Below are 20,068 nucleotides of genomic sequence, written 5' to 3'. Positions count from 1 at the left end.
TTTCATAAAGCAAGATTTCTATGAGGCTGCTGTGTTCTTATTATTCTCTATAAAACTTTTTTTATAATTGTGATTGTCACTATTGATACTTTCTTGGACAGCAAAATCCCAATCATTAACTTCTTCATAGGTTGGTGATATTTCATTAACGTTATTTTCAAATGGATTGGATACTAACTCGAACGAGTTTCTGTCATCATTAAATGTTATGGGTGGACCTTCTTGTTTTGTAATTTTTGTGTCATATTCCGATATTGAAGTTATATTTGCACTATCATTTTGCCTATTAACCTTATTTGTACTAATTTCCTCTATTTTATCATTGTTATCGGCAAATTGCATATTATTATTGGTTGTATTTTGAGATTGTAACACATATGATTCTTCATCAAATGTTTCGGATATATCTTGATTTAGATTAGCATATCCATTATGATTTGTTATTTGAATATTATTGCGTTTTATGATATCTTCACCTTCATGCAATGGTAATTTGAAATTATATTTTCCCCATTTAAAATATAATATGGTTATTATAATGAGACAAAGAACATAGACTATGAGTGCATAATTCATTGTCTTTGCAGTGACAGGAATTCTAGTTGGTAGACACACCGAAAACATAGATAATAATAACCATATGATGGATAATATATTAATCCCCCACCCAAATTTATATCTTATTTTAATTGGCGCATTTTTTAACACTCTCCTTCTTCTAAATAATACTAACACTAATGGTATACATGTTGCAGAACATAGACATAATACTGCAGCACCAATAAATGCATTAAACGCAGCAGTGGAAAATAACGCTAAAATACCCAATAAATAGGAGATTGCCATACTTAATAAAATGGAATTTTTAGGAACTTTTGATTCTGATTCTGGTTTAACAAAAGTCCATAAATTATAATACGGGATAGCATGATCGCGGCTAAAACTGTAAACAGATCTTGACGATGCAGTAATGGAACCAATCCCTGAAAAGAATAAGTTTCCCAAGATTGATAGGATAAGGAAAACTGATACAATCATAGAATGGGTAGATTGGGTGAAAATATTGACAATAGGTAACACTTTATGATTTGTAAATAAAGTTTCTATGTCAGGTAGGATGATCATGACTGGTAATAAAAATATAATACCTGAAAAGGCAGACAAAAGGACTGCATTTGACATACCTTGAGGAATATCTCTTTCAGGTTTTTTAACTTCATCTGCCAAGGCTGGTAACATACTAAATCCTTGTAAAGTAAAGTTAGATTGTTGGAACCCAATAACAAATGATAAAAAAACATTTTTCCAGCCAGACAAACTATTATCAAAATGAAATAAAGCATATTTCAAAGAACGGTATTTTCCTTTATGGAAAATTAACAGTAGAATATCAATGAATATAATAGCATAGATGATCCAGTATACACAAACTTTATTGATAATCTCAATGAATCTTGCAAATTTCAAATTGATAAATCCAACAATAGTTACTACAAGATAGAAGACGATAACAGTATAAAATATTAAATGAGTCTCATCTATCAAATCTGAGTTAGTCATAAGTATTAAAGAGATAGTTAACTGGGCACCTGCAAATGTAATACTTGTACTCATAGTCCAGTTTCCAATAAGCATTAACCAGCCAGTATACCATGAGCAAATCAATTTAAAGGAGTCTGGTGCTAACATGGCACTCCCAATATGAATTTCCATAGGAAATTTAGATACAATTTCACCTAATGATAAAGAACAAAACCATATACAAAAACCGCTGATAAGGAATCCAAACATTATGGTAAGGGGCCCACCGTTAAGTAAACCAATTGACATACTGGTGCACATTCCTAAAACTGGACTCATTAAACTGAACCCTAATCCAATTATTGAGCCTCTTGATAACAATGATTTATCTAATTCTTGTTGATAGTTGAAATGTTCTACAACCTGTGGTTCATTGTTATTCGAGTCTTCATGGATCATAGTATGAAGATTATCAAACAAATTATTAGGATCCAAATTTACTGTCTGTATACCATCTCGAACAGATTCTGGCAAAATATTATATGATGGCATTTTTTCTACTTTAATATTTGGTTCTTTCTTTCTCGTTCACTTTGTAGTTAGATATTTCACTTGTAATGCATAAATATTGGTTCTCAATAAAAATTTTATGGTTTATGATGAAGTAAAATAAATCATAAAAACACAAATAGTAGCCACTAAAGATCTACAGATCTTAAAATCAATGTGTTAATAGTAGAAGATCTTACAAATTAGTTTTTTTATTTTACCAACAATGGAATGGAAACAGAGAAAATAGAAAACTAATCACTATCTTATTGACTAAATTTTGTTAAAGATTCAAATACTTAGCTTGTGAAAAAGTATTATGTTTATTTCGAGGCTTAAGCCTTTTTTGTAGAAAGCTATATTTTTAAGTAGTCCTTGTATTGTTGTGTCCATCAGATTACATACATTTATTGCTCTCATACCTCGCAAATATTTCAATTTTTAATTTAAAGATTGCGAGGAATGTGAAAATAATTAAAGCCACATTTGGAAGACAAGAAGAGAAGACTAAAAAGAATCGGAAATCATATAAAAGAAAACGAAGAATTTAAGAAAAAGCTTGTTCTTCTAATGTGTATAATATTAGAAGATTAATAGCTAACGTTTACTATACAAGAGATTGATACTTTGTGAGATAACACAATGGATGAAGAGATATTTGATGAGTTTGGAAATGTCATTGGGTCCAAGGCAGGTTTAGAATATACTTTGAAGCTCACAGATACAGTAGATACAGAAGGTTCTTTGGCTATTCAGAAAAAAGATGATGAAGAAAATGATCTGAATCATAATCATATGCAATTGATTAATCATAATATAGATGTGGCAAATGAAAATACAAAGACCAATATGGAAGAAGTTAATATTCTTGTAGAAACCGAAAATACACAAACTTTGAATCAACCATTAATAGCACCCAAGAGATCTAAATTTCATCCTAAACAGTATAAAAATTCAATAAGAAGTACGGTAAAGGCTTTACCCCCGGTAACATATGATGTGAAATATTTGGTGAATATGTCTGCTATGCCAGAAAGAATAAGAAATGTTGCAATCATAGGTCCAAAAAATTCTGGGAAAACATCATTAGTAGATCTTATTGTGATGGACACTCACAGAACGAATTCATTAGCGGGTGTTACTGATTCAGTTATACAAGGTTGGAAACAACTAAAATTTATGGATTCATTAAAACAAGAGCATGAAAGAAGGATGAGTATAAAATTGAATGGGATAACTTTTTTGGCTAATGACCTTGATGATAAATCTACAGTCATTAATTTACTTGATACACCAGGTCATGTAAATTTTATGGATGAGGTATCCATTGCAATAAACGCATGTGAAAATGTAATTATCTGTATTGATGTTGTGGAAGGTGTCACTGCTTCTGTTGAACAATTGATTAAGCAATCGATAAAATATAGGAAGAAAATGTTGTTTGTTTTGAACAAATTTGATAGATTGATACTTGAATTAAAACTAACACCTGAAGATACTTATTTGAAATTATTGCACACAGTGGCGTCGTTAAATCAATATATTGAATATTTGAATCGTAAATTTGAAACTTCATTAGGTCCGTTTTCTCCTGAGTTAAATAATATTATATTTGCTTCTGGTAAATTAGGTTTCACATTTACATTAGAAGAGTTTGTTGAAAGGCATTATAAAGATCAGGTCTCTTTAAAGAATACTAGAGGAAAGTTTGTTAACTTATTATGGAATAAAAACCAATTTATGGAGTTTGTTCTTTACCCTATTTATAAAGTGATAACAAGTACATTAACTTATGAAGATCCAATAAAATTGATTCAACAGTTGATCAAATCACGTGTATTGGCTAAAGGAACAAAAATACCAAGCTACTTACAAGATCCTCAACCAATATTAAGATTTGTCTTAAGAAGATTTTTTGGCGAGAATCAACTTGGTTTGTATTCAAGTATTGAAAAATTGTTGGATTCACCGTATGTAACTCCTTTGAAATTACAAGAGATGATTGGCCATATCTTAAAATTTATGGACTATTATGATGACGAGTATTGTTTGGTTAAGATATACGCAGGAAATATTACGGTGGGATCTAAATTTAATGTTTTAAATGACGATGAGGAGGAAATAGATGAACCAAGTAAAACACAAGAAAAGGGAAAGTTTCAAAGTAAATTAGGTTACTCAGTTGAAAAGATTATATTGATGGATGGACAATATAGTATGCCTGTAGATATTGCATATCAAGGTCAATTAGTATTAATCAAAAGTCAATTAAAGGACGAAATAATTAAGTGTGGTACCATTTATACATGTTCTGTGAATGATATACCGGAGTCAATAAGATTAAGAGAATTGGATTATATTAACAAGAGTTATTTTAAAGTAAGTATTGCACCTTTACAGCCAAGAGAATTACCCAAGTTGATTAATGCACTGGATAAAGTTAATAAGTACTATCCTGGTGTGATTATCAGAGTTGAGGACTCCGGAGAACATGTGATATTGGGTACAGGAGAATTATATATGGATTGCCTATTGTATGACTTAAGGGAAGTCTACGGTCAAATGGAGATCAAAGTGTCTACTCCAATGACTGTGTTTCATGAAAGTTGCGATGGGGAATCCTTTGCAGCGATTCCTGTGGAGACAATGGATTCAAAATTTAAATTAAGCGTTGGTGCCACAAAGATGGATTTACGATTGGTGAAGGATTTATTAAATGGTAATTTACCATTAAACCAGGATTTGAAACAACTTGCACGGATATTGAGAGACAAATATGGCTGGGATTCATTGACATCGAGAAACGTTTGGTTGTTTAGTGGTACTAATGTATTGATTGACGATACATTATCAGATGAAACGGACAAGGATCTATTAAATGATTGTAAAGACATCTTGAAACAAGGGTTCTTCTGGGCATTGAACGAGGGGCCATTATGTGGTGAACCTATTCATGGGGTACAGTTCAAAATATTAGAATTTGGGAAACTAGATGGTTCTGATGACAGTACAGCGATAAACATTAATCAACTGATCCCAGCGATTAGAAAAGCATGTTATATAGCAATTATGACAGCTACACCAAATTTGTTAGAGCCAATATATGAAGTGAACATAATGACTAAGACAGTGTATATGGAGGTTGTGAATCAATTGTTTCAAAAGAGAAGAGGCGGACAAATAATTAATTCAAGACCAATTGTGGGAAGTCCATTTATAGAGATACGTGGGCATTTACCAATAATTGAATCAGTTGGGTTTGAAGTGGACTTGCGGTTGGTCACGCAGGGACAGTCCACATGTCAACTACAGTATATCAATCAGATATGGAAACGTGTGCCTGGAGACGTGATGAATGAAGATGCAGTTATACCAAAATTGAAGCCTGCTACAAGAGATGCAATTGCCAGAGATTTTGTTATGAAGAGCCGTCGTCGCCGTGGAGAACAACATGGACCATCTTTGGCTAATTATGTTGATTCTGGGCTCTATGAAGAGTTGAAAGAAGCAGAATTGGTGTAATATTTGATCTATTCAATATTTTACTGTCTTGTTACGGATGCATTATATTATATATGTAATTGTATATATATATATATATATGTATTTAAAATAGTAAAGATCATTTGGAACGAGGTGATTATAAATTTTAAGGTTTTATTACCAAAAAAAACATAAAAAAAAAAAGAAAAAAATTTTTTTCTTTTTTTTTTAATTCTTAGGAAAAAAAATTTTTTTTTGTTTGTTTCTGACAAGTTTGGAAAGCTCATCGCAAAAAATTAAAGTAAATTAATATAGTGATACAATATAACAAGAATAATAATAAGATGAGAATAAAATAGAAGTGATAACAAGTGCCAAGTTTAACACGGATAAGAGCTTACTCATAACCATTTCTGTTAACGAGAAACATTGTTATACTCGGTTTACAATATATATTCAGCTATACCTTTGTTGGTGGAGTAAAACAAAAAAAACAAAAAAGAGAGAAAAAGAATTACTGTTATTAAGAAGTCAGAATCCATCATGGCTAAAGGATATAAATTAAAGGAACTATTAAGAAACGAAAAGGAGAAACAAAAATTAGAGAAATTAAAAGAGGCAAAACAGGCTAAGAATAAAGAAGAATTAAAGAAAGATGAAGTTACTGTGGTAGATCATTCTACATTAATTGAAAAGGAACAAGAAAAGCTACAAGGGGAAATTGATGATGAAGCAGTTGTAAAAGACAACTGTAAGGAAAAAGAATATAAGAGTGAAGCATTATCGAATAAGGAAAGAAGAAAATTAAAGAAGCAACAAAAGAAGGAAGAAATATTGAAGGCAAAGGAACAAGAAGAAAAAGCTGAAAAAGAAGAAGAAGAGCAAGATGATGATGAAGAAGAAGCTAGGACTTTAGATTTAAATAAATTACAAGAGAGTGAGAGTGAAAGTGAAAAAGATAATGAGGAAGAAAAGATAGACAAAGAGGAGGAGGAGGAGGAAGAAGAAGAAGAAGAAGAAGAAGAAGAAGAAGAAGAAGATGTGCCATTATCAGAAGTTGAGTTTGATAGTGATGCAGATGTTGTACCACACAGTAAATTAACTATTAATAATGTCAAAGCAATTAAACATTGTTTAGAAAGAGTATCATTACCATGGTCTAAACATTCTTTTGAAGAACATCAAAGTATTGTTTCCAAAGAAAATACTGATTTGACTATAAAGGATATATATGATGACACTGAAAGAGAATTAGCTTTTTATAAACAGTCCTTGGATGCAGTCAACGAAAGTTACGAAATTTTACACAAGAAACTTAAAATACCATTTATTAGACCATTAGATTATTTTGCAGAGATGGTTAAGAGTGATGAACACATGGATAAGATTAAGAGTAAGTTGATTGCCGAAGCAAGCGAAAGAAAGGCCCGTGAAGAGGCACGTAGACAGAGGCAATTGAAGAAGTTTGGTAAACAAGTTCAGATTGCTACGTTACAAAAGAGACAGTTAGAGAAGAAAGAGGCATTGGACAAGATTAAGAGCTTGAAGAAGAAGAGAAAACAAAATGAAATCAGTGGTGAAGACTTTGATGTGGAGATTGAAGATGAATTTGGCAGTAGTGATAGACACGACAATAAGGATAGATGGACCTTACATAAGCCTAGTGCCAAGAGAGCTGCTAAGAATAATAAATACGGTAAAGGTGGTTTAAAGAGATTTAAAAGGAAGAACGATGCTGAATCGTCTGCAGATATTACCGGATTTTCCCATAAGAAAATGAAAGGTAGTAGTGGTAATAGACCAGGTAAGTCTAGACGTCAACGTCGTTACTAAAAGAAAAGAAAAAGAAACAGGGAATAATAATAGTAATAGTAATAATAAAGGGGAGAAAAGAGAGGGGGACTGAAAAAACAAAACAAAATAAAAGAAGACAAAAAAAAAAAAAAGAAGAAAACAGTGGAAAGAAGTGAGTAGAATTGAGGTTCCAAGAGAAGAACTGTTTTTAGTCATTTCATTTTTATATTTACAGAATGCATACTGTTTGTTATTCAATGTCTGCTATCAAATGCAACATATTAAAATAGCCATAGATAAGTGTCAACTGTACATTATATACATGCATGTATTTATATATATATATATAAATATATATATATATATATTTATATATGTTACATGGAAGCAATACGTAAAATTTCGGAAGAAAATGCTTTTTTTATTTTTTATTGACAGATATATCGGATGTAAATTTACGGATTTAACCGTCAAGGATGTATGGGTGCTGCATTGTTCTGCGGTCTTTTTTTTCCCTTTTCCTTTGTTTTTTTTGCAAATCGCTCGAAGGCTTCGTAATAAAAATCAAACTGAGATCTCCAAACTTTTGAATCCTTTATATAGAAGTAAAATAGAGGTGGGTCACTATGTGAATGATCACGGTTGTTCTTTCCTTCTCTTGCTCTGTTGTCGTTGTTTCTTGTTCATAAATAGTATACGTCAATAATAGTGGTTGATCAATTGAACAAACAAACAAATAAATAAACAAATAAATAAATAGATAAATAAATAAATAAACAATGTCTGATAAGAGAGCTAGGTTCTTAAAGGTGTTTCCAACAATTGTCGAGGATTTAACTAATGCCTTAAAGGCATACAAAATGCCACAAGAAGCCATTGATTGGTTTACCCGTTCTTTAAATCATAACACACCAGGCGGTAAATTGAATCGTGGTTTGTCTGTAGTTGACACATATCAAATTTTGACAGGTAAACAAGATTTAGATGATGAAGAATATAAAAAAGTTGCCTTACTTGGATGGTGTATCGAGTTACTACAAGCCTACTTCTTAGTTGCTGATGATATGATGGACCATTCTATCACCAGACGTGGTCAACCATGTTGGTACAGAGTCGAAGGCGTCTCCGATATCGCCATTAACGACGCCTTCATGTTAGAAGCCGCGATCTATTATCTATTGAAGAAATATTATCGTCAAGAGAAATACTATGTTGATTTGATGGAATTGTTCCATGAAGTTACTTTTCAAACTGAATTGGGTCAATTGTTAGATTTGATTACTGCTCCTGAAGACCACGTTGATTTATCTAAGTTCTCTCTATCCAAACATTCCTTTATCGTCATCTTTAAGACTGCCTACTATTCTTTCTATTTACCTGTCGCCTTGGCCATGTACGTGGCAGGTATTACAGACCCACGCGACTTAAAGCAAGCACAAGATGTTTTGATCCCATTAGGTGAATATTTCCAAATTCAGGATGACTATTTAGACTGTTTTGGCACACCAGAACAGATCGGTAAAATCGGTACAGATATTCAAGACAATAAATGTTCATGGTTGATCAACAAGGCTTTGGAATTGGCTTCTCCAGAACAACGTGCCGTTTTAGATAAGAACTATGGTCAAAAGGACAATGCAGAAGCCGAGTCGAAGGTTAAGCAAGTGTTCAATGAATTGAATTTGGAACAATTATACAAGGACTACGAACAAGACATTGCTACTAAATTGAAAGATATGATTGCCAAGACTGATGAATCCCGTGGTTTCAAGGGTCAAGTATTGACTGAATTTTTAAACAAGGTTTATAAGAGAGATAAATAAACTATTATATGAAGTGGTTCATATTTGTTTATATATATATATATATATATATATATATATATTCATTTATTCATTTATTTATTTAAACTATACGTGCCTTTTTCATAAAATGTGTCACTTATACACTCATGACATTTTCTGGCACGTGCCATGTCTCTTGACTTAAGGGCAGATCACGTGCAATTTGTTCAACATCCACACCTCCAGAGGGTGTCTGTTGTTTTTTTTTTTTTGTAATTTCGTTTTTTTTTTGTTTTTTTTCTTTCAATTTTTGGATCGGAGTTTGAGAAACAGGATAATAATAAACAGGAACACACACCAATATATGGAAATAAAGAAAATAAAATGGATGACAGTCCTTTTGAATCACCTTCTTTGCCCTGCAGCACAAGTATAATGAGGAATTCATACAGATGTACTGTCTCTCAATACTTTAGCTTAAATCAGGCGAAAACATATATGCTACCATAGTCATAGGTGTTCATAAAATATAGAAAGAAAGAACAGAAATAAAGGGAATAAAATTATTCAAATTCTTTCTTGAAGAGCATATCAAAGGCAACCCTGCTTTATAATTTAGTGTAACTAATAGGGTATTTGTGGAGCACTTTTTTATTTTTCTTCTGTGAGATATCTTAAAATAATATGTTATCAAGAACATTAAAAAATGGGCTAATCAATAAAAATAATCTTCACAATACTAAAGTTGAGCAAAATAGAGAGGAACAGCATAATGATAAGAATAGTGAGACCACAATGTTTCATAGTAATATCAGTAAATCTTATAAAAGGTTACCCTGGACAGCAAGGTCTATACCATCGTCTTCTTCCTCTAATGAATCTTCCTTCATTATAGGTGAGAAGGTTGAAGAAGGTGTTGCAGATATGGATGATGATGATAATAATAATTTGCTAGTCTTTAAACCAAGAAATATTTATAAAAGAGACAATGAGCAGATCCAAAAAGAGATTAACAGTGAAAAGAATGAGTATGTGCCAGATTTGAACTTTAATAAAATTGTTAAAAGATGGGAATTGGAAAATTATATAGATCAACAGGCAAAAAATAATAATAACAATGATCATCAAAAGGATGATTCTTTCGGCTTTTCCCCGCAAAGAATAACTAATAAAAATAATTTTACTCCAGGAAGTAATAGTAATAGTGTATTGGCTTTAAATGATAAATCTGCACATTCCCAAGTGGAACCGATCCCACTACCTAGTTTCAAAAATTCATGGACTACACCATCTACTTTAGAGGTCGAAAGAAGGTCTTCTTATTTAAATCTTCTGAATTCTAATGTTAATAATGGTTTCCCCAATAAAAATGATACGGCAAAATCAAATAGTGCCAAGAATACACTAAGACAGGCTCCTAATTCATTGGCCCAAAATCAAATATCGTTTTTTATCCCAAGATCAAGACGACCTTCCTCCTTACGTGGATTTTCTTCCCCAAAACAAGGCATTTCAAATATTTTAGAGCTATACAATGATCATGATCACTATTATGACAATAATAATGAAATTCCAAGTAATTCTGACAGTATAATTAAAACATCAAGAACGGCCCCTTTAACTAGAATATCGACAGATACCACTATGGCAAGTATTGATGGAAATATGAGTTCTAGGTCTCCTTATTTATTAAATAGTTCATCTTCTCCCTCAGAATCATCTTTAAATCAAATGAATTATAATAACACAGTGTTACATATGTCAACTATGCCAATTGACATCACAAAGAATAAAAGTGATAAGTTGAAGTATGATAATGAGATGTGTAGACAATATTTTAATAATAATAACAGTAATAATAATAATAATAATAGTAAGTTTAATGGTTATATTTCAATGGATAAAGATGAATTGATTGCTTTGATTAAATTACTTCCAATTGATTTTTTAAATTTACCTTATTCTCAAAGAAAGGCAAAGATTCTAGCTGTTTTACCCAATGAAAAATCAAATAATTACAAAGAAATTATGTCTTTAATTAAGAAAGTTTCCTTAACATCATCAAAGAGTAACTCTTCATTAGGATCCTTTAATTTTGATATTCCGAATAGCTTGGACAACGGCAATGAAATATTTAACAATAATAATCAAACTAATAATAGTAGTAAAACTTATTCGAATTTGGATAATATTTCGAATTTATCAATAAATAGGCATAATTCTGTGGCATCACAATATTTAAGCACATTTTCACCTGTTAGTACATCAATACTGAATTTAAATAATAATAACAATAATAATAACACTGGATTATCTTCAAGTCTGAAATCAAATTTTGTAAGACCAAGTGAGAAAGGTATGCAATTGTTTAATCATACATTAGAAAGTATTATAGGATATGGGGCATGGGGCATGATTAGAAAATGTGTTGATAATAATGATGGATCCTTAAGAGCTATCAAGATTATTAAATTTAAGAATAATGAAAAGATTAAAAATAGTGTAATGAGAGAAATTGATATATGGAGTAAATTAAAAAATGAAAATATATTGCCATTGATTAATTATCAGATTGACGATGATTATGCAATGTATTGTTTAACAGAATTGGTTGAAGATGGGACGTTATATGATTTGGTATTATCATGGGATAATTTTGCCAATTCAAAAATATCACATATTGCACGTTGTAAAATTGTAATAATTTTATCAAGACAGATTATTAGAGCATTAAAATATCTTCATGAAGATATGGGGATTGTTCATGGAGATGTCAAATTAGAAAATTGTTTAATTAATAAAAATCATAAGAAATCTACACCCAAGAATTGGAAAGCTATTATTTGTGATTTTGGTATGAGTTTCAAAGTTGAAGATTGTTGTGCTAAAGATAAGGATTCTCATATTGGTTCATTGCCATATGCATCACCAGAATTGCTAACGGATAATAATTTAAATAAAAAGGCAGATATTTGGGCATTTGGTGTCATGTTATACACGATGTTAGTTGGAAGATTTCCCTTTAAACATCTTACTGAATCACATTTAAGAGATTTGATCAAGTCTGGAGAATATGATAAAACACCACTTCACGAAGTTTGTTCAAATAGGTACAAAGAATTGGCAGATATTGTTACTGGATGTTTAACCATAAGGATTGACCGACGATGGGATTTGAAAACTATTGAAGATAAGTTGGATTATTTATATAAGAAAAAGTAGTTCTAATAGTTTGTTCAAGAAGAATTGAGATTTTTGTATTTTCTTTTTTTACTATTCTACTAAAGAAAAAAACTGTTTTTGTTATGTCTCATGCTATCTTCGTATTCAAAATTTTAACCATATAATTATTAGTATAGAATGAATTTTAATTTTACATATTCTTAAATAGCGTCATTAATCATCAGAAGTAGATATCTTTATTGTTTTAAGTTATTCTTGTTGTTTGTTTTTTGTTCCTTTCCATAATTTTGTTTCACGTTCCGATTTCGGGATGGTTAGAAAAACAAGCCAGAAGTATTTTGAGGGTGAAACTTGTGAAATAAAGTTGAAAATTTAAAAGGATAACAGAGGAAATGAAATTTTATTAAAGAGGATTGGTTGGCAGGAATTGATGGACGGGAATCGGGTGGACTAGTATCCACAATTTGTCCAAGTTAATGCAGATAACATCCTTATCAAGATCTAAAGCATATAAAAGTATATAATTTTTGTAAATTATCAAATAGTAAAGATTGCAAGATGATATATTTAAAATCTATGTTAAAAGTTATAGATAATTCAGGAGCTCAGTTAGCTGAGTGTATTAAAATCTTAAGGAAAGGATCTCCTAAATCAAGTGGGACTACTGGTGATAGAATAGTTTGTGTTATTCAAAAAGCTAGACCTTTAAATCAAAATATTACCGGTACTGCGAATTCTAATAGGGTTAAAAGAGGTGATATATGTCATGCAGTTATAGTGAGAACAAAACAAAAGAATGGATATAGAAAAGATGGTTCTAATATTTCTTTTGGAGATAATGCTTGTGTTTTAATTAATAAAATCACTGGTGATCCATTAGGGACAAGGATTATGGCCAATGATGGTGTTGTTGGAAGAGAGCTGTTAGATAAGGGCTACAAAAAGATATGTTCTCTAGCTAGTAGAATAGTATAAAAATAAGATATTCTCGAAATAAATTTAGTATGACACACTGCGATTGTAGTGGTGCTATTAGTGGTAAAATATTTGAAAAGTGGATTATTATGGAACCTTTTCTTTAAAGGCTGAACTTGTATATTTCTATAATATCAGCCATATATTCTTCATTAACCATCCATGTAACGTTCCGTTATGTATATCTGTATATATTTTGTAATAGAAAAATAGAAACTTATTTATAAAAAGAGGATAGGATCTTTGTTTCATTCGAGATTATAGATCAAGTAATGACTTTTAGGATTTAATCTTGGCAACAATTAATTCCTTTTACCCACGAAGTATTTATTAATTGAAGAACAGTAATTCGACTTGTTGGATTTTGATCAAATATTCTATAAAGAGCTTCCTTACGAGTTAACTCTTTAATTGGATATATATGAGTTAACTCTTCAAAAATATGGAACATTCCAGTTCTTTCCATTTCATTATGAAATTTTTTAAAAGATAAATCTTCAGAAAGTGATGCTTTTCTCCATATATAATGACCTAAAATCATCGTTATATATACCATCCCACAACTCCAACAGTCAGAAATTCTTGGATCATAAGGTTTTTTCTTGAATTCTTCTGGAGCCAAATATGGTTGTGTTCCAAGAATAGTTTTTTCTTCATGAACATTAGATTCCCATGCCGTTTGAAATACTGTACTATTCCCAAAATCACACAATTTCAATAAACCGTTTGGGTAAAAAAGAATATTCTCCAATTTAATGTCACAATGTGCAATTCCATGTGTATGCATATAGGAAACGCCATTTAAAAGTTGTTTCATAAAACAATCTGCTTCAATGACGTGGATCTTTTTATTTATTTTAGTATAAGTTTTAACGTATTCATAAAGATCACCTGAAGGACATAATTCCATAACCTGTACATATCTGGAATCATTTACCTCCATTATATCAAAAATATTAACAATGTTGGCACATTTTCCAAAAAAGCAATTTCCAATAATAAATTCAGATATAATACCTCTACGATAGCTTTCAAAAGATTTCTCTGGATTTTTATTCTTGAATTCTTTTATTGCATAAAAGATGTTGCCATCATTACAATATGTAAAATGTGAGTTTTCAAAATCTATTTCATTTATTTTTTTTTTGGAAAAGAGCATTATATGCCTAGAAGATCCTCTTTGTTCTATATCACTTAGCAAATTTCCATATCTAAATTTAAATATACATTTATTATTATTTGAAGGTCTGTTTTTCCATTGATCAAATAATACTAAATCCTTGTAATTATGAGGGTCACATTTCATTCTTTCAGATAATAAGGCAATTAATTGTAATTGTTTTACATTTATAAACGCATTTGGATCGAGTACTTTTGGTATAGAATCTAAAAATTCTGGTGAACTAAAATTAGAATAAGGTAAAAGTGAAACTGAATTTTCAATATTATTTGTTTGAAATTTTTTACAATATGATCTCAATAACCTAAAAATTCTCATATTTTTATTTAAAAATTTACTAATATTTATTTTGTTACAATCAGGATTATTAATTTTAGATATAGAATTGATACGGTGGTTGTGTTTACCATTTGAAAAATATTGGAAACCTTTGAATTCATAAAGAATTTCCGTATTTTTACTAGGTTGTAAAGTAGTATCAGATTTACCGCAAGCTCTATGCATATCTAATATAATTATAAGAGAAAAAATATTTTTAAGGTGTACCTTTATGATTTAACTTTCTTTTATTTTTGTGAATTAATTTAATTTGAAGAATAATTAGTTACAGTGTGAACTAGGATACTATATTAGGTATATAATATTGTTTTCTTTATATTTCTAAACTGTTTGATGATATTAAACATTCATTATATACGAAATAGAAAAAAGTTACAAAAATTAGCATTTAATTTTCTGGTATTGTTCAAAATTTTAAGGGGTTATTTCAAATAATACGTCAAGATATAGATAATAATTATATGTGGATATTTACTAAATAATAAGTTGTTTATTTCAACTAATAAAAAAAATATAGAATTTTTGATGTTGATATTATTGTTAGCCATGTTATCTATTAGATATAACACAAATATTAATGCTGATGATTACCTCGGGTACATTTCCAATAATTAGAGGGTTTTTAAGTAAGTTTTTCAATAATTGGTCATTTATATTATTTTAATGATTCTGTTGACACAAGGCCTCGGTATCAAGAACTCTATTAATATTTATTTTTGTTGGGAATGAGCGCCTTTATTCATTGGATATATAGTAAACATTCTCAATATTATATTAAACAGATTTAGTATACAAAATTATAATAAAGTTCTTCACTTTCTTTCTCTATATACAACATAGAAATAATAATATAGAAAGATTGTAAATAAGATAAAAATAATGTATGATGAAATCCTTGGCTTTATATATGTTAACATTCAGCCATTTTCCTCTACGAACAGTAAGATATTTAATAAATAAACTCAACAACTTTTGGTGACCTCTCAACAATTATTACTCAACAATTTATCGTTTAGTGTCTGCTAAAATCTTATTGTTCTATCTATTTTATCATAGAACATTCTATTTCAACAATTTTCAAGTATTATGATAAAGTAATTTAAACTTACAATATAAATTCGTAATACTACCAATATCCTATTGTAATTTATATTATCATATTATAATAATCTAAAATAAATGTTAATAGAGTTCTTGATACTGAGGCCTTGCGTTAACAAAACCTATATTTTTGTTAATAATTGATATATAAATAATTAAAAATACTAACTATTAATAATCCAAAGTTGTTCTTTTTTATATTTGTTTATTTTTCAACTTCTCCCAGCTTTCAATGGCACAGAAAGAAACTAAATATAAAAATATTTTTTCCAATAATAATAAAAAATTGTGTAACAGAGAACAAATTTAACTAAAAACATAAACAAAGTCAAACTTATTCAAAATTTCCAAATTACTTTCTAATACTTGTAAGGTATAACAAAGAAAATATATATAATGGCAAAATAAAAATAACAATTTATATAAAAATCAATGATCATATTTTGTTATAGTTAATTGGTATTTAGAAATACTATATGCTAAGCATACAGAATAAAGCTCAACAAACTACCTAATACCTATAAATTAGAGATACATAATAAAAGGTATTTTGTGGGATAACAAACAACCCATTATAAAATTTGTAATAAATTAATTCTGTGCTCCCCATCTAATACAACTTACTATTTGAACAAAAATATACTAAATAAGTTTATCAACAGAAACTTGGTATAGAAAAAATAATAATTTAGCAACATTAAATATTTTACTTATTTTATCTTTTATGATATTTTATTACTTTATTAGATATATATTTTATACTTCAGTACCTGAAGAACACCATAATAAAAAAAAGTTTTTATATTTCATTAAAATATACACTTCTAACAATAATATATTAAAAATATGTGTTTTCCATAACAATATAGGCATTTGTTTCTGTCAGTTTTAAATTTTTTTACTTTTGTCAATATATTGTGCAATATACTAGTTATTTATCTGGAAATTTTTTTTAGATAACTGAGATCCATGCATCCACAGTTAAACGAATGAGTAATCAGGATCTATACCATCAAATATTAGAAATTACATAATACAATACTACAAACACCTCTTTCACCTTACTTTATTCCATCAGGAAGAAGTGGCACATTTCCAGGCAAACAAACCATATTAAAAAAAAGAGTACCCTGTTTTTATACTAAAATATTTCTCCGTAATATAAAAAGGGTGAACCTGTATATAAAGTTTAATCGACCTCTGTTAGTAAAGACTTACCGAATTTTTACAAGAAACAATACACAAAAACTTACCAATGTTTTGTAAAAATGCTTCTTAAGCAACAACTAACCTAACAGCTATCTAAATCTTTTTGATACAGATCGTCTAAAAAACAAAAATTATTCTGCCTTAAGCATACGAATATTCTATAAACTCAATTATTAAATATAAATATATATATATATATCTTTTTTTATTGGGGTAATGTGGTTATGTAAACCAAGCACAATTCTTCATAACAGATAAACAAAGCAATCTTCTTTAAGAGCAATTAATTACAGCATAGCTTAATCAATATTGAAGGCTAAAATATGCTGTTTAGATTTCCTAAATCAAAATCATCACAAACCACAAATTAAAAATCAAAATCTTTTCTAAAAAAATAAGAATATATTTTAGTTTCCTTTTTAGGATATACTTCGTAGCGTCTTTTTTTTTTTTATTTTTAACCCTGAATTTTTCTTGGGGCAAAAAAACGTGGCGTTTTCTAAGAATGCTGGCACTAATGATCAGGTCTACCCCTGTCTTTGCACATACATCATGAAGTCTAGCATCTATACAAGTAGTTGCCTGTAAAACCTGGGCGCGGAATAAAAAACAAACAGATTAAACTCCCCTTGGGAAAGAGAGGGGAAGTACACAATCTGCCCATGGTAATGTTTTCACAATATAACCAGAGGAAAACTCTGGTTGGAGGCTTTTAGTAGTTCAGTCATTGAATTTGGATATAGAGCTACAAAATCTACCAAACTATCTAGTTATTGTTTTCTATTGAAGTTTCCTTCAGGATAATAGAAGCTCGTATCAATTTTATGAGAGAAAGCCAAGAATTAGTTGTTCTTAGGATAAAATGTCCTTAACAAATTCTCAAAATTTAAAAGACTAAACACAATTATTTTTTAGAAAAATTGCAATTTCCGCGGTACATAGTAACAACCTCTCTTCTATTACATAAATAAGTTGTAAGAGGGAAAACGTATTTTATCCAATCTTGGCAATTGTTAACTGCAGATGTTTGGGTATTGTTTCTTAAAAACAATAAACATGGAGTTCACAATATATTCGGTACATCAAATAAGAAAACTTATTTATGCGCAAGTTTCCAGATTAACAAATAAAGTAAGTCTTTTGTATTTTAGTATTTTGTTTTCAAGATTTCTCCGCTCCATAGAAAAAACGGAGATTACCCCTGGAATAAATTTATGAGGGATATTAAATCCGATTGTTTTGAAAATGGACATTTCAAATAAATAGCTATAAAAAGTTAAATAATAAACCTTTTCAAAATATTTTTTAAATATTTACAAAATTAGCACATGTGGACAAATATAACATCCTCATATTTTATAATTTCCACTTTTGTATATTGTAAAACTATGAGAGAAATAATGTCACTCTCATAACAATAGGTCTATGTATTAAAGCAAAAAAAAAACCAAATTAATTATTTTCCAAAAATTCTATCATTATTCACTTGAGTTAAATAACACAAATAAACCATTAGGATAATGGATTTCACCAATTCCGCCTTACATCCTTTTTTCTTTTAAGACATTTAATTAGTTATTTTATCGGCGTTAATAAATTATTAAATCTAAAGTTCTTGTCCTTTGAGCGACTTTTTTAACTCTATTTTCTTGAAGAAAAATAGACAGCGGCCGTTATGTATTGACTATCAACTAGTTCTAATTAGACATAAGCGTTTGGGTCTTTAGCTAATGCATGTATCCTGGTCGGAAAATAAGATCTATGTTGAATTATCCTTTTTAAAACTTTCCACGCAGTTTTCTTCATATCTGCCACAAAACAACTTTAACACTTAAAAAATAACAGATTAAGATGAACAACACAGAGTGATCAAACTAAAGGTTCTGACAATTGAATTGTTCATGTTAGTTGCTTAAGACTTTAATAATCTAAAAAAACAATTAACTATAGCCAACTAAAGATAAGTAGACCTAAAACAGAATATTATCTAGTTTTATAACAGAACCAAACTAATTAGAGTAAATGAACATATATAAATACACATATACAATATTTGATTTTTTTTTTTCTACATAATAAAATATATGAGATAGGTACATCTTGATTTGTTTACCTTATTGAGTTTGATTATGGGGGGGGGAAATCATTAGAATACAAAGGTATTCAACCAAATATCCCTTAATATAAGTTTTTTCCTTTCCTTCCTTTCTTTCTTTAATCGAATACAGTATAACTTGTTAACATATAAATCATTGAATATACCCTCTTAAGTAAAGTAGTAGTCTATATTAGTATATTTTCTTCTTTCATATTCTTTCTCTTATAACTCTAATTTATAATTGATATTTTTAAAGATTTCTTTGGTATTTCAACCAAAAGATAGATACGTCCCTGCCAAAAATTCATAAAAAGATAAGGCTGAGACGTTACTAAGGTTATCAGTGATAATCGAATAATAATATTATTAAAAAAAACTAAAATTCTTCAAACTCTTCTGTATATAACTTTAAATGTATAATATAGAAACGCCCATAATAAGTTTATTTGAAAAATAAAACAACTTAACAAGAAATATTAATATCTGAAAAAAGATCTAGTGGAATCTCAAAAAAACAAAAAAAAACGAAAATAAAATATTTACTTGCACTATGTAACAACCGACACTTTTTCACATTTTAACCACATTGTATCCTAAATTATAGTGACCTTCTTAACATTTTTGAAATAAGACAAAGAATATTTGAAAAAGTAAATATAAATCATATTTTTAGATTTCATTATAAAGTTTTTCACAAACTAGGCAAGGGCAAAACTTTATGTTTTTCCTTTTAGAGTAAGGCTTTTAAAATAAAAACCCCAACGCTATTTGATGTGTCGTTACAAAAATGTGTCCATAAGGAAAAGTTTTTAAAAATTTACTGCAACCCCTACTGTAAAGTAGCACATAAGT

General features: G+C 29.4%; 7 protein-coding genes across 7 annotated transcripts; 5 read left to right on the top strand and 2 right to left on the bottom strand.

The window, feature by feature from the left end:
* Positions 1-18: 18 nt before the first annotated feature.
* TPO5 (Tpo5p) lies at positions 19-2,073 on the bottom strand (the record flags this gene model as incomplete). The annotated part of the gene is made up of 1 exon (XM_064859311.1): positions 19-2,073. The coding sequence occupies one exon, from the start codon at positions 2,071-2,073 to the stop codon at positions 19-21; it is 2,055 nt and encodes a 684-aa protein (XP_064713781.1).
* A 639-nt stretch (positions 2,074-2,712) lies between these two features.
* Positions 2,713-5,592, top strand: SNU114 (U5 snRNP GTPase SNU114; the record flags this gene model as incomplete). The annotated part of the gene is made up of 1 exon (XM_064859310.1): positions 2,713-5,592. One exon carries the CDS (start codon positions 2,713-2,715, stop codon positions 5,590-5,592), a length of 2,880 nt encoding a protein of 959 aa, XP_064713780.1.
* A 504-nt stretch (positions 5,593-6,096) lies between these two features.
* EBP2 (Ebp2p) lies at positions 6,097-7,386 on the top strand (the record flags this gene model as incomplete). The annotated part of the gene is made up of 1 exon (XM_064859309.1): positions 6,097-7,386. One exon carries the CDS (start codon positions 6,097-6,099, stop codon positions 7,384-7,386), a length of 1,290 nt encoding a protein of 429 aa, XP_064713779.1.
* Positions 7,387-8,126: 740 nt separating this feature from the next.
* Positions 8,127-9,170, top strand: ERG20 (bifunctional (2E,6E)-farnesyl diphosphate synthase/dimethylallyltranstransferase; the record flags this gene model as incomplete). Its single annotated transcript, XM_064859308.1, has 1 exon — positions 8,127-9,170. One exon carries the CDS (start codon positions 8,127-8,129, stop codon positions 9,168-9,170), a length of 1,044 nt encoding a protein of 347 aa, XP_064713778.1.
* Positions 9,171-9,815: 645 nt separating this feature from the next.
* On the top strand, positions 9,816-12,353 carry NNK1 (protein kinase NNK1; the record flags this gene model as incomplete). Its single annotated transcript, XM_064859307.1, has 1 exon — positions 9,816-12,353. One exon carries the CDS (start codon positions 9,816-9,818, stop codon positions 12,351-12,353), a length of 2,538 nt encoding a protein of 845 aa, XP_064713777.1.
* Positions 12,354-12,872: 519 nt separating this feature from the next.
* Positions 12,873-13,289, top strand: MRPL38 (mitochondrial 54S ribosomal protein uL14m MRPL38; the record flags this gene model as incomplete). Its single annotated transcript, XM_064859306.1, has 1 exon — positions 12,873-13,289. The coding sequence occupies one exon, from the start codon at positions 12,873-12,875 to the stop codon at positions 13,287-13,289; it is 417 nt and encodes a 138-aa protein (XP_064713776.1).
* A 286-nt stretch (positions 13,290-13,575) lies between these two features.
* KKQ8 (putative serine/threonine protein kinase KKQ8) lies at positions 13,576-14,973 on the bottom strand (the record flags this gene model as incomplete). Its single annotated transcript, XM_064859305.1, has 1 exon — positions 13,576-14,973. The coding sequence occupies one exon, from the start codon at positions 14,971-14,973 to the stop codon at positions 13,576-13,578; it is 1,398 nt and encodes a 465-aa protein (XP_064713775.1).
* Positions 14,974-20,068: the final 5,095 nt, after the last annotated feature.

Source organism: Arxiozyma heterogenica (assembly GCF_036370985.1).
Source record: "Arxiozyma heterogenica strain weizmannii chromosome Unknown scaffold_22, whole genome shotgun sequence".
NCBI classification, from domain to species: domain Eukaryota; kingdom Fungi; phylum Ascomycota; class Saccharomycetes; order Saccharomycetales; family Saccharomycetaceae; genus Arxiozyma; species Arxiozyma heterogenica.
The sequence above is the reverse complement of the archived record's forward strand: the minus strand, read 5'-3'. Positions and strand labels throughout refer to the sequence as shown.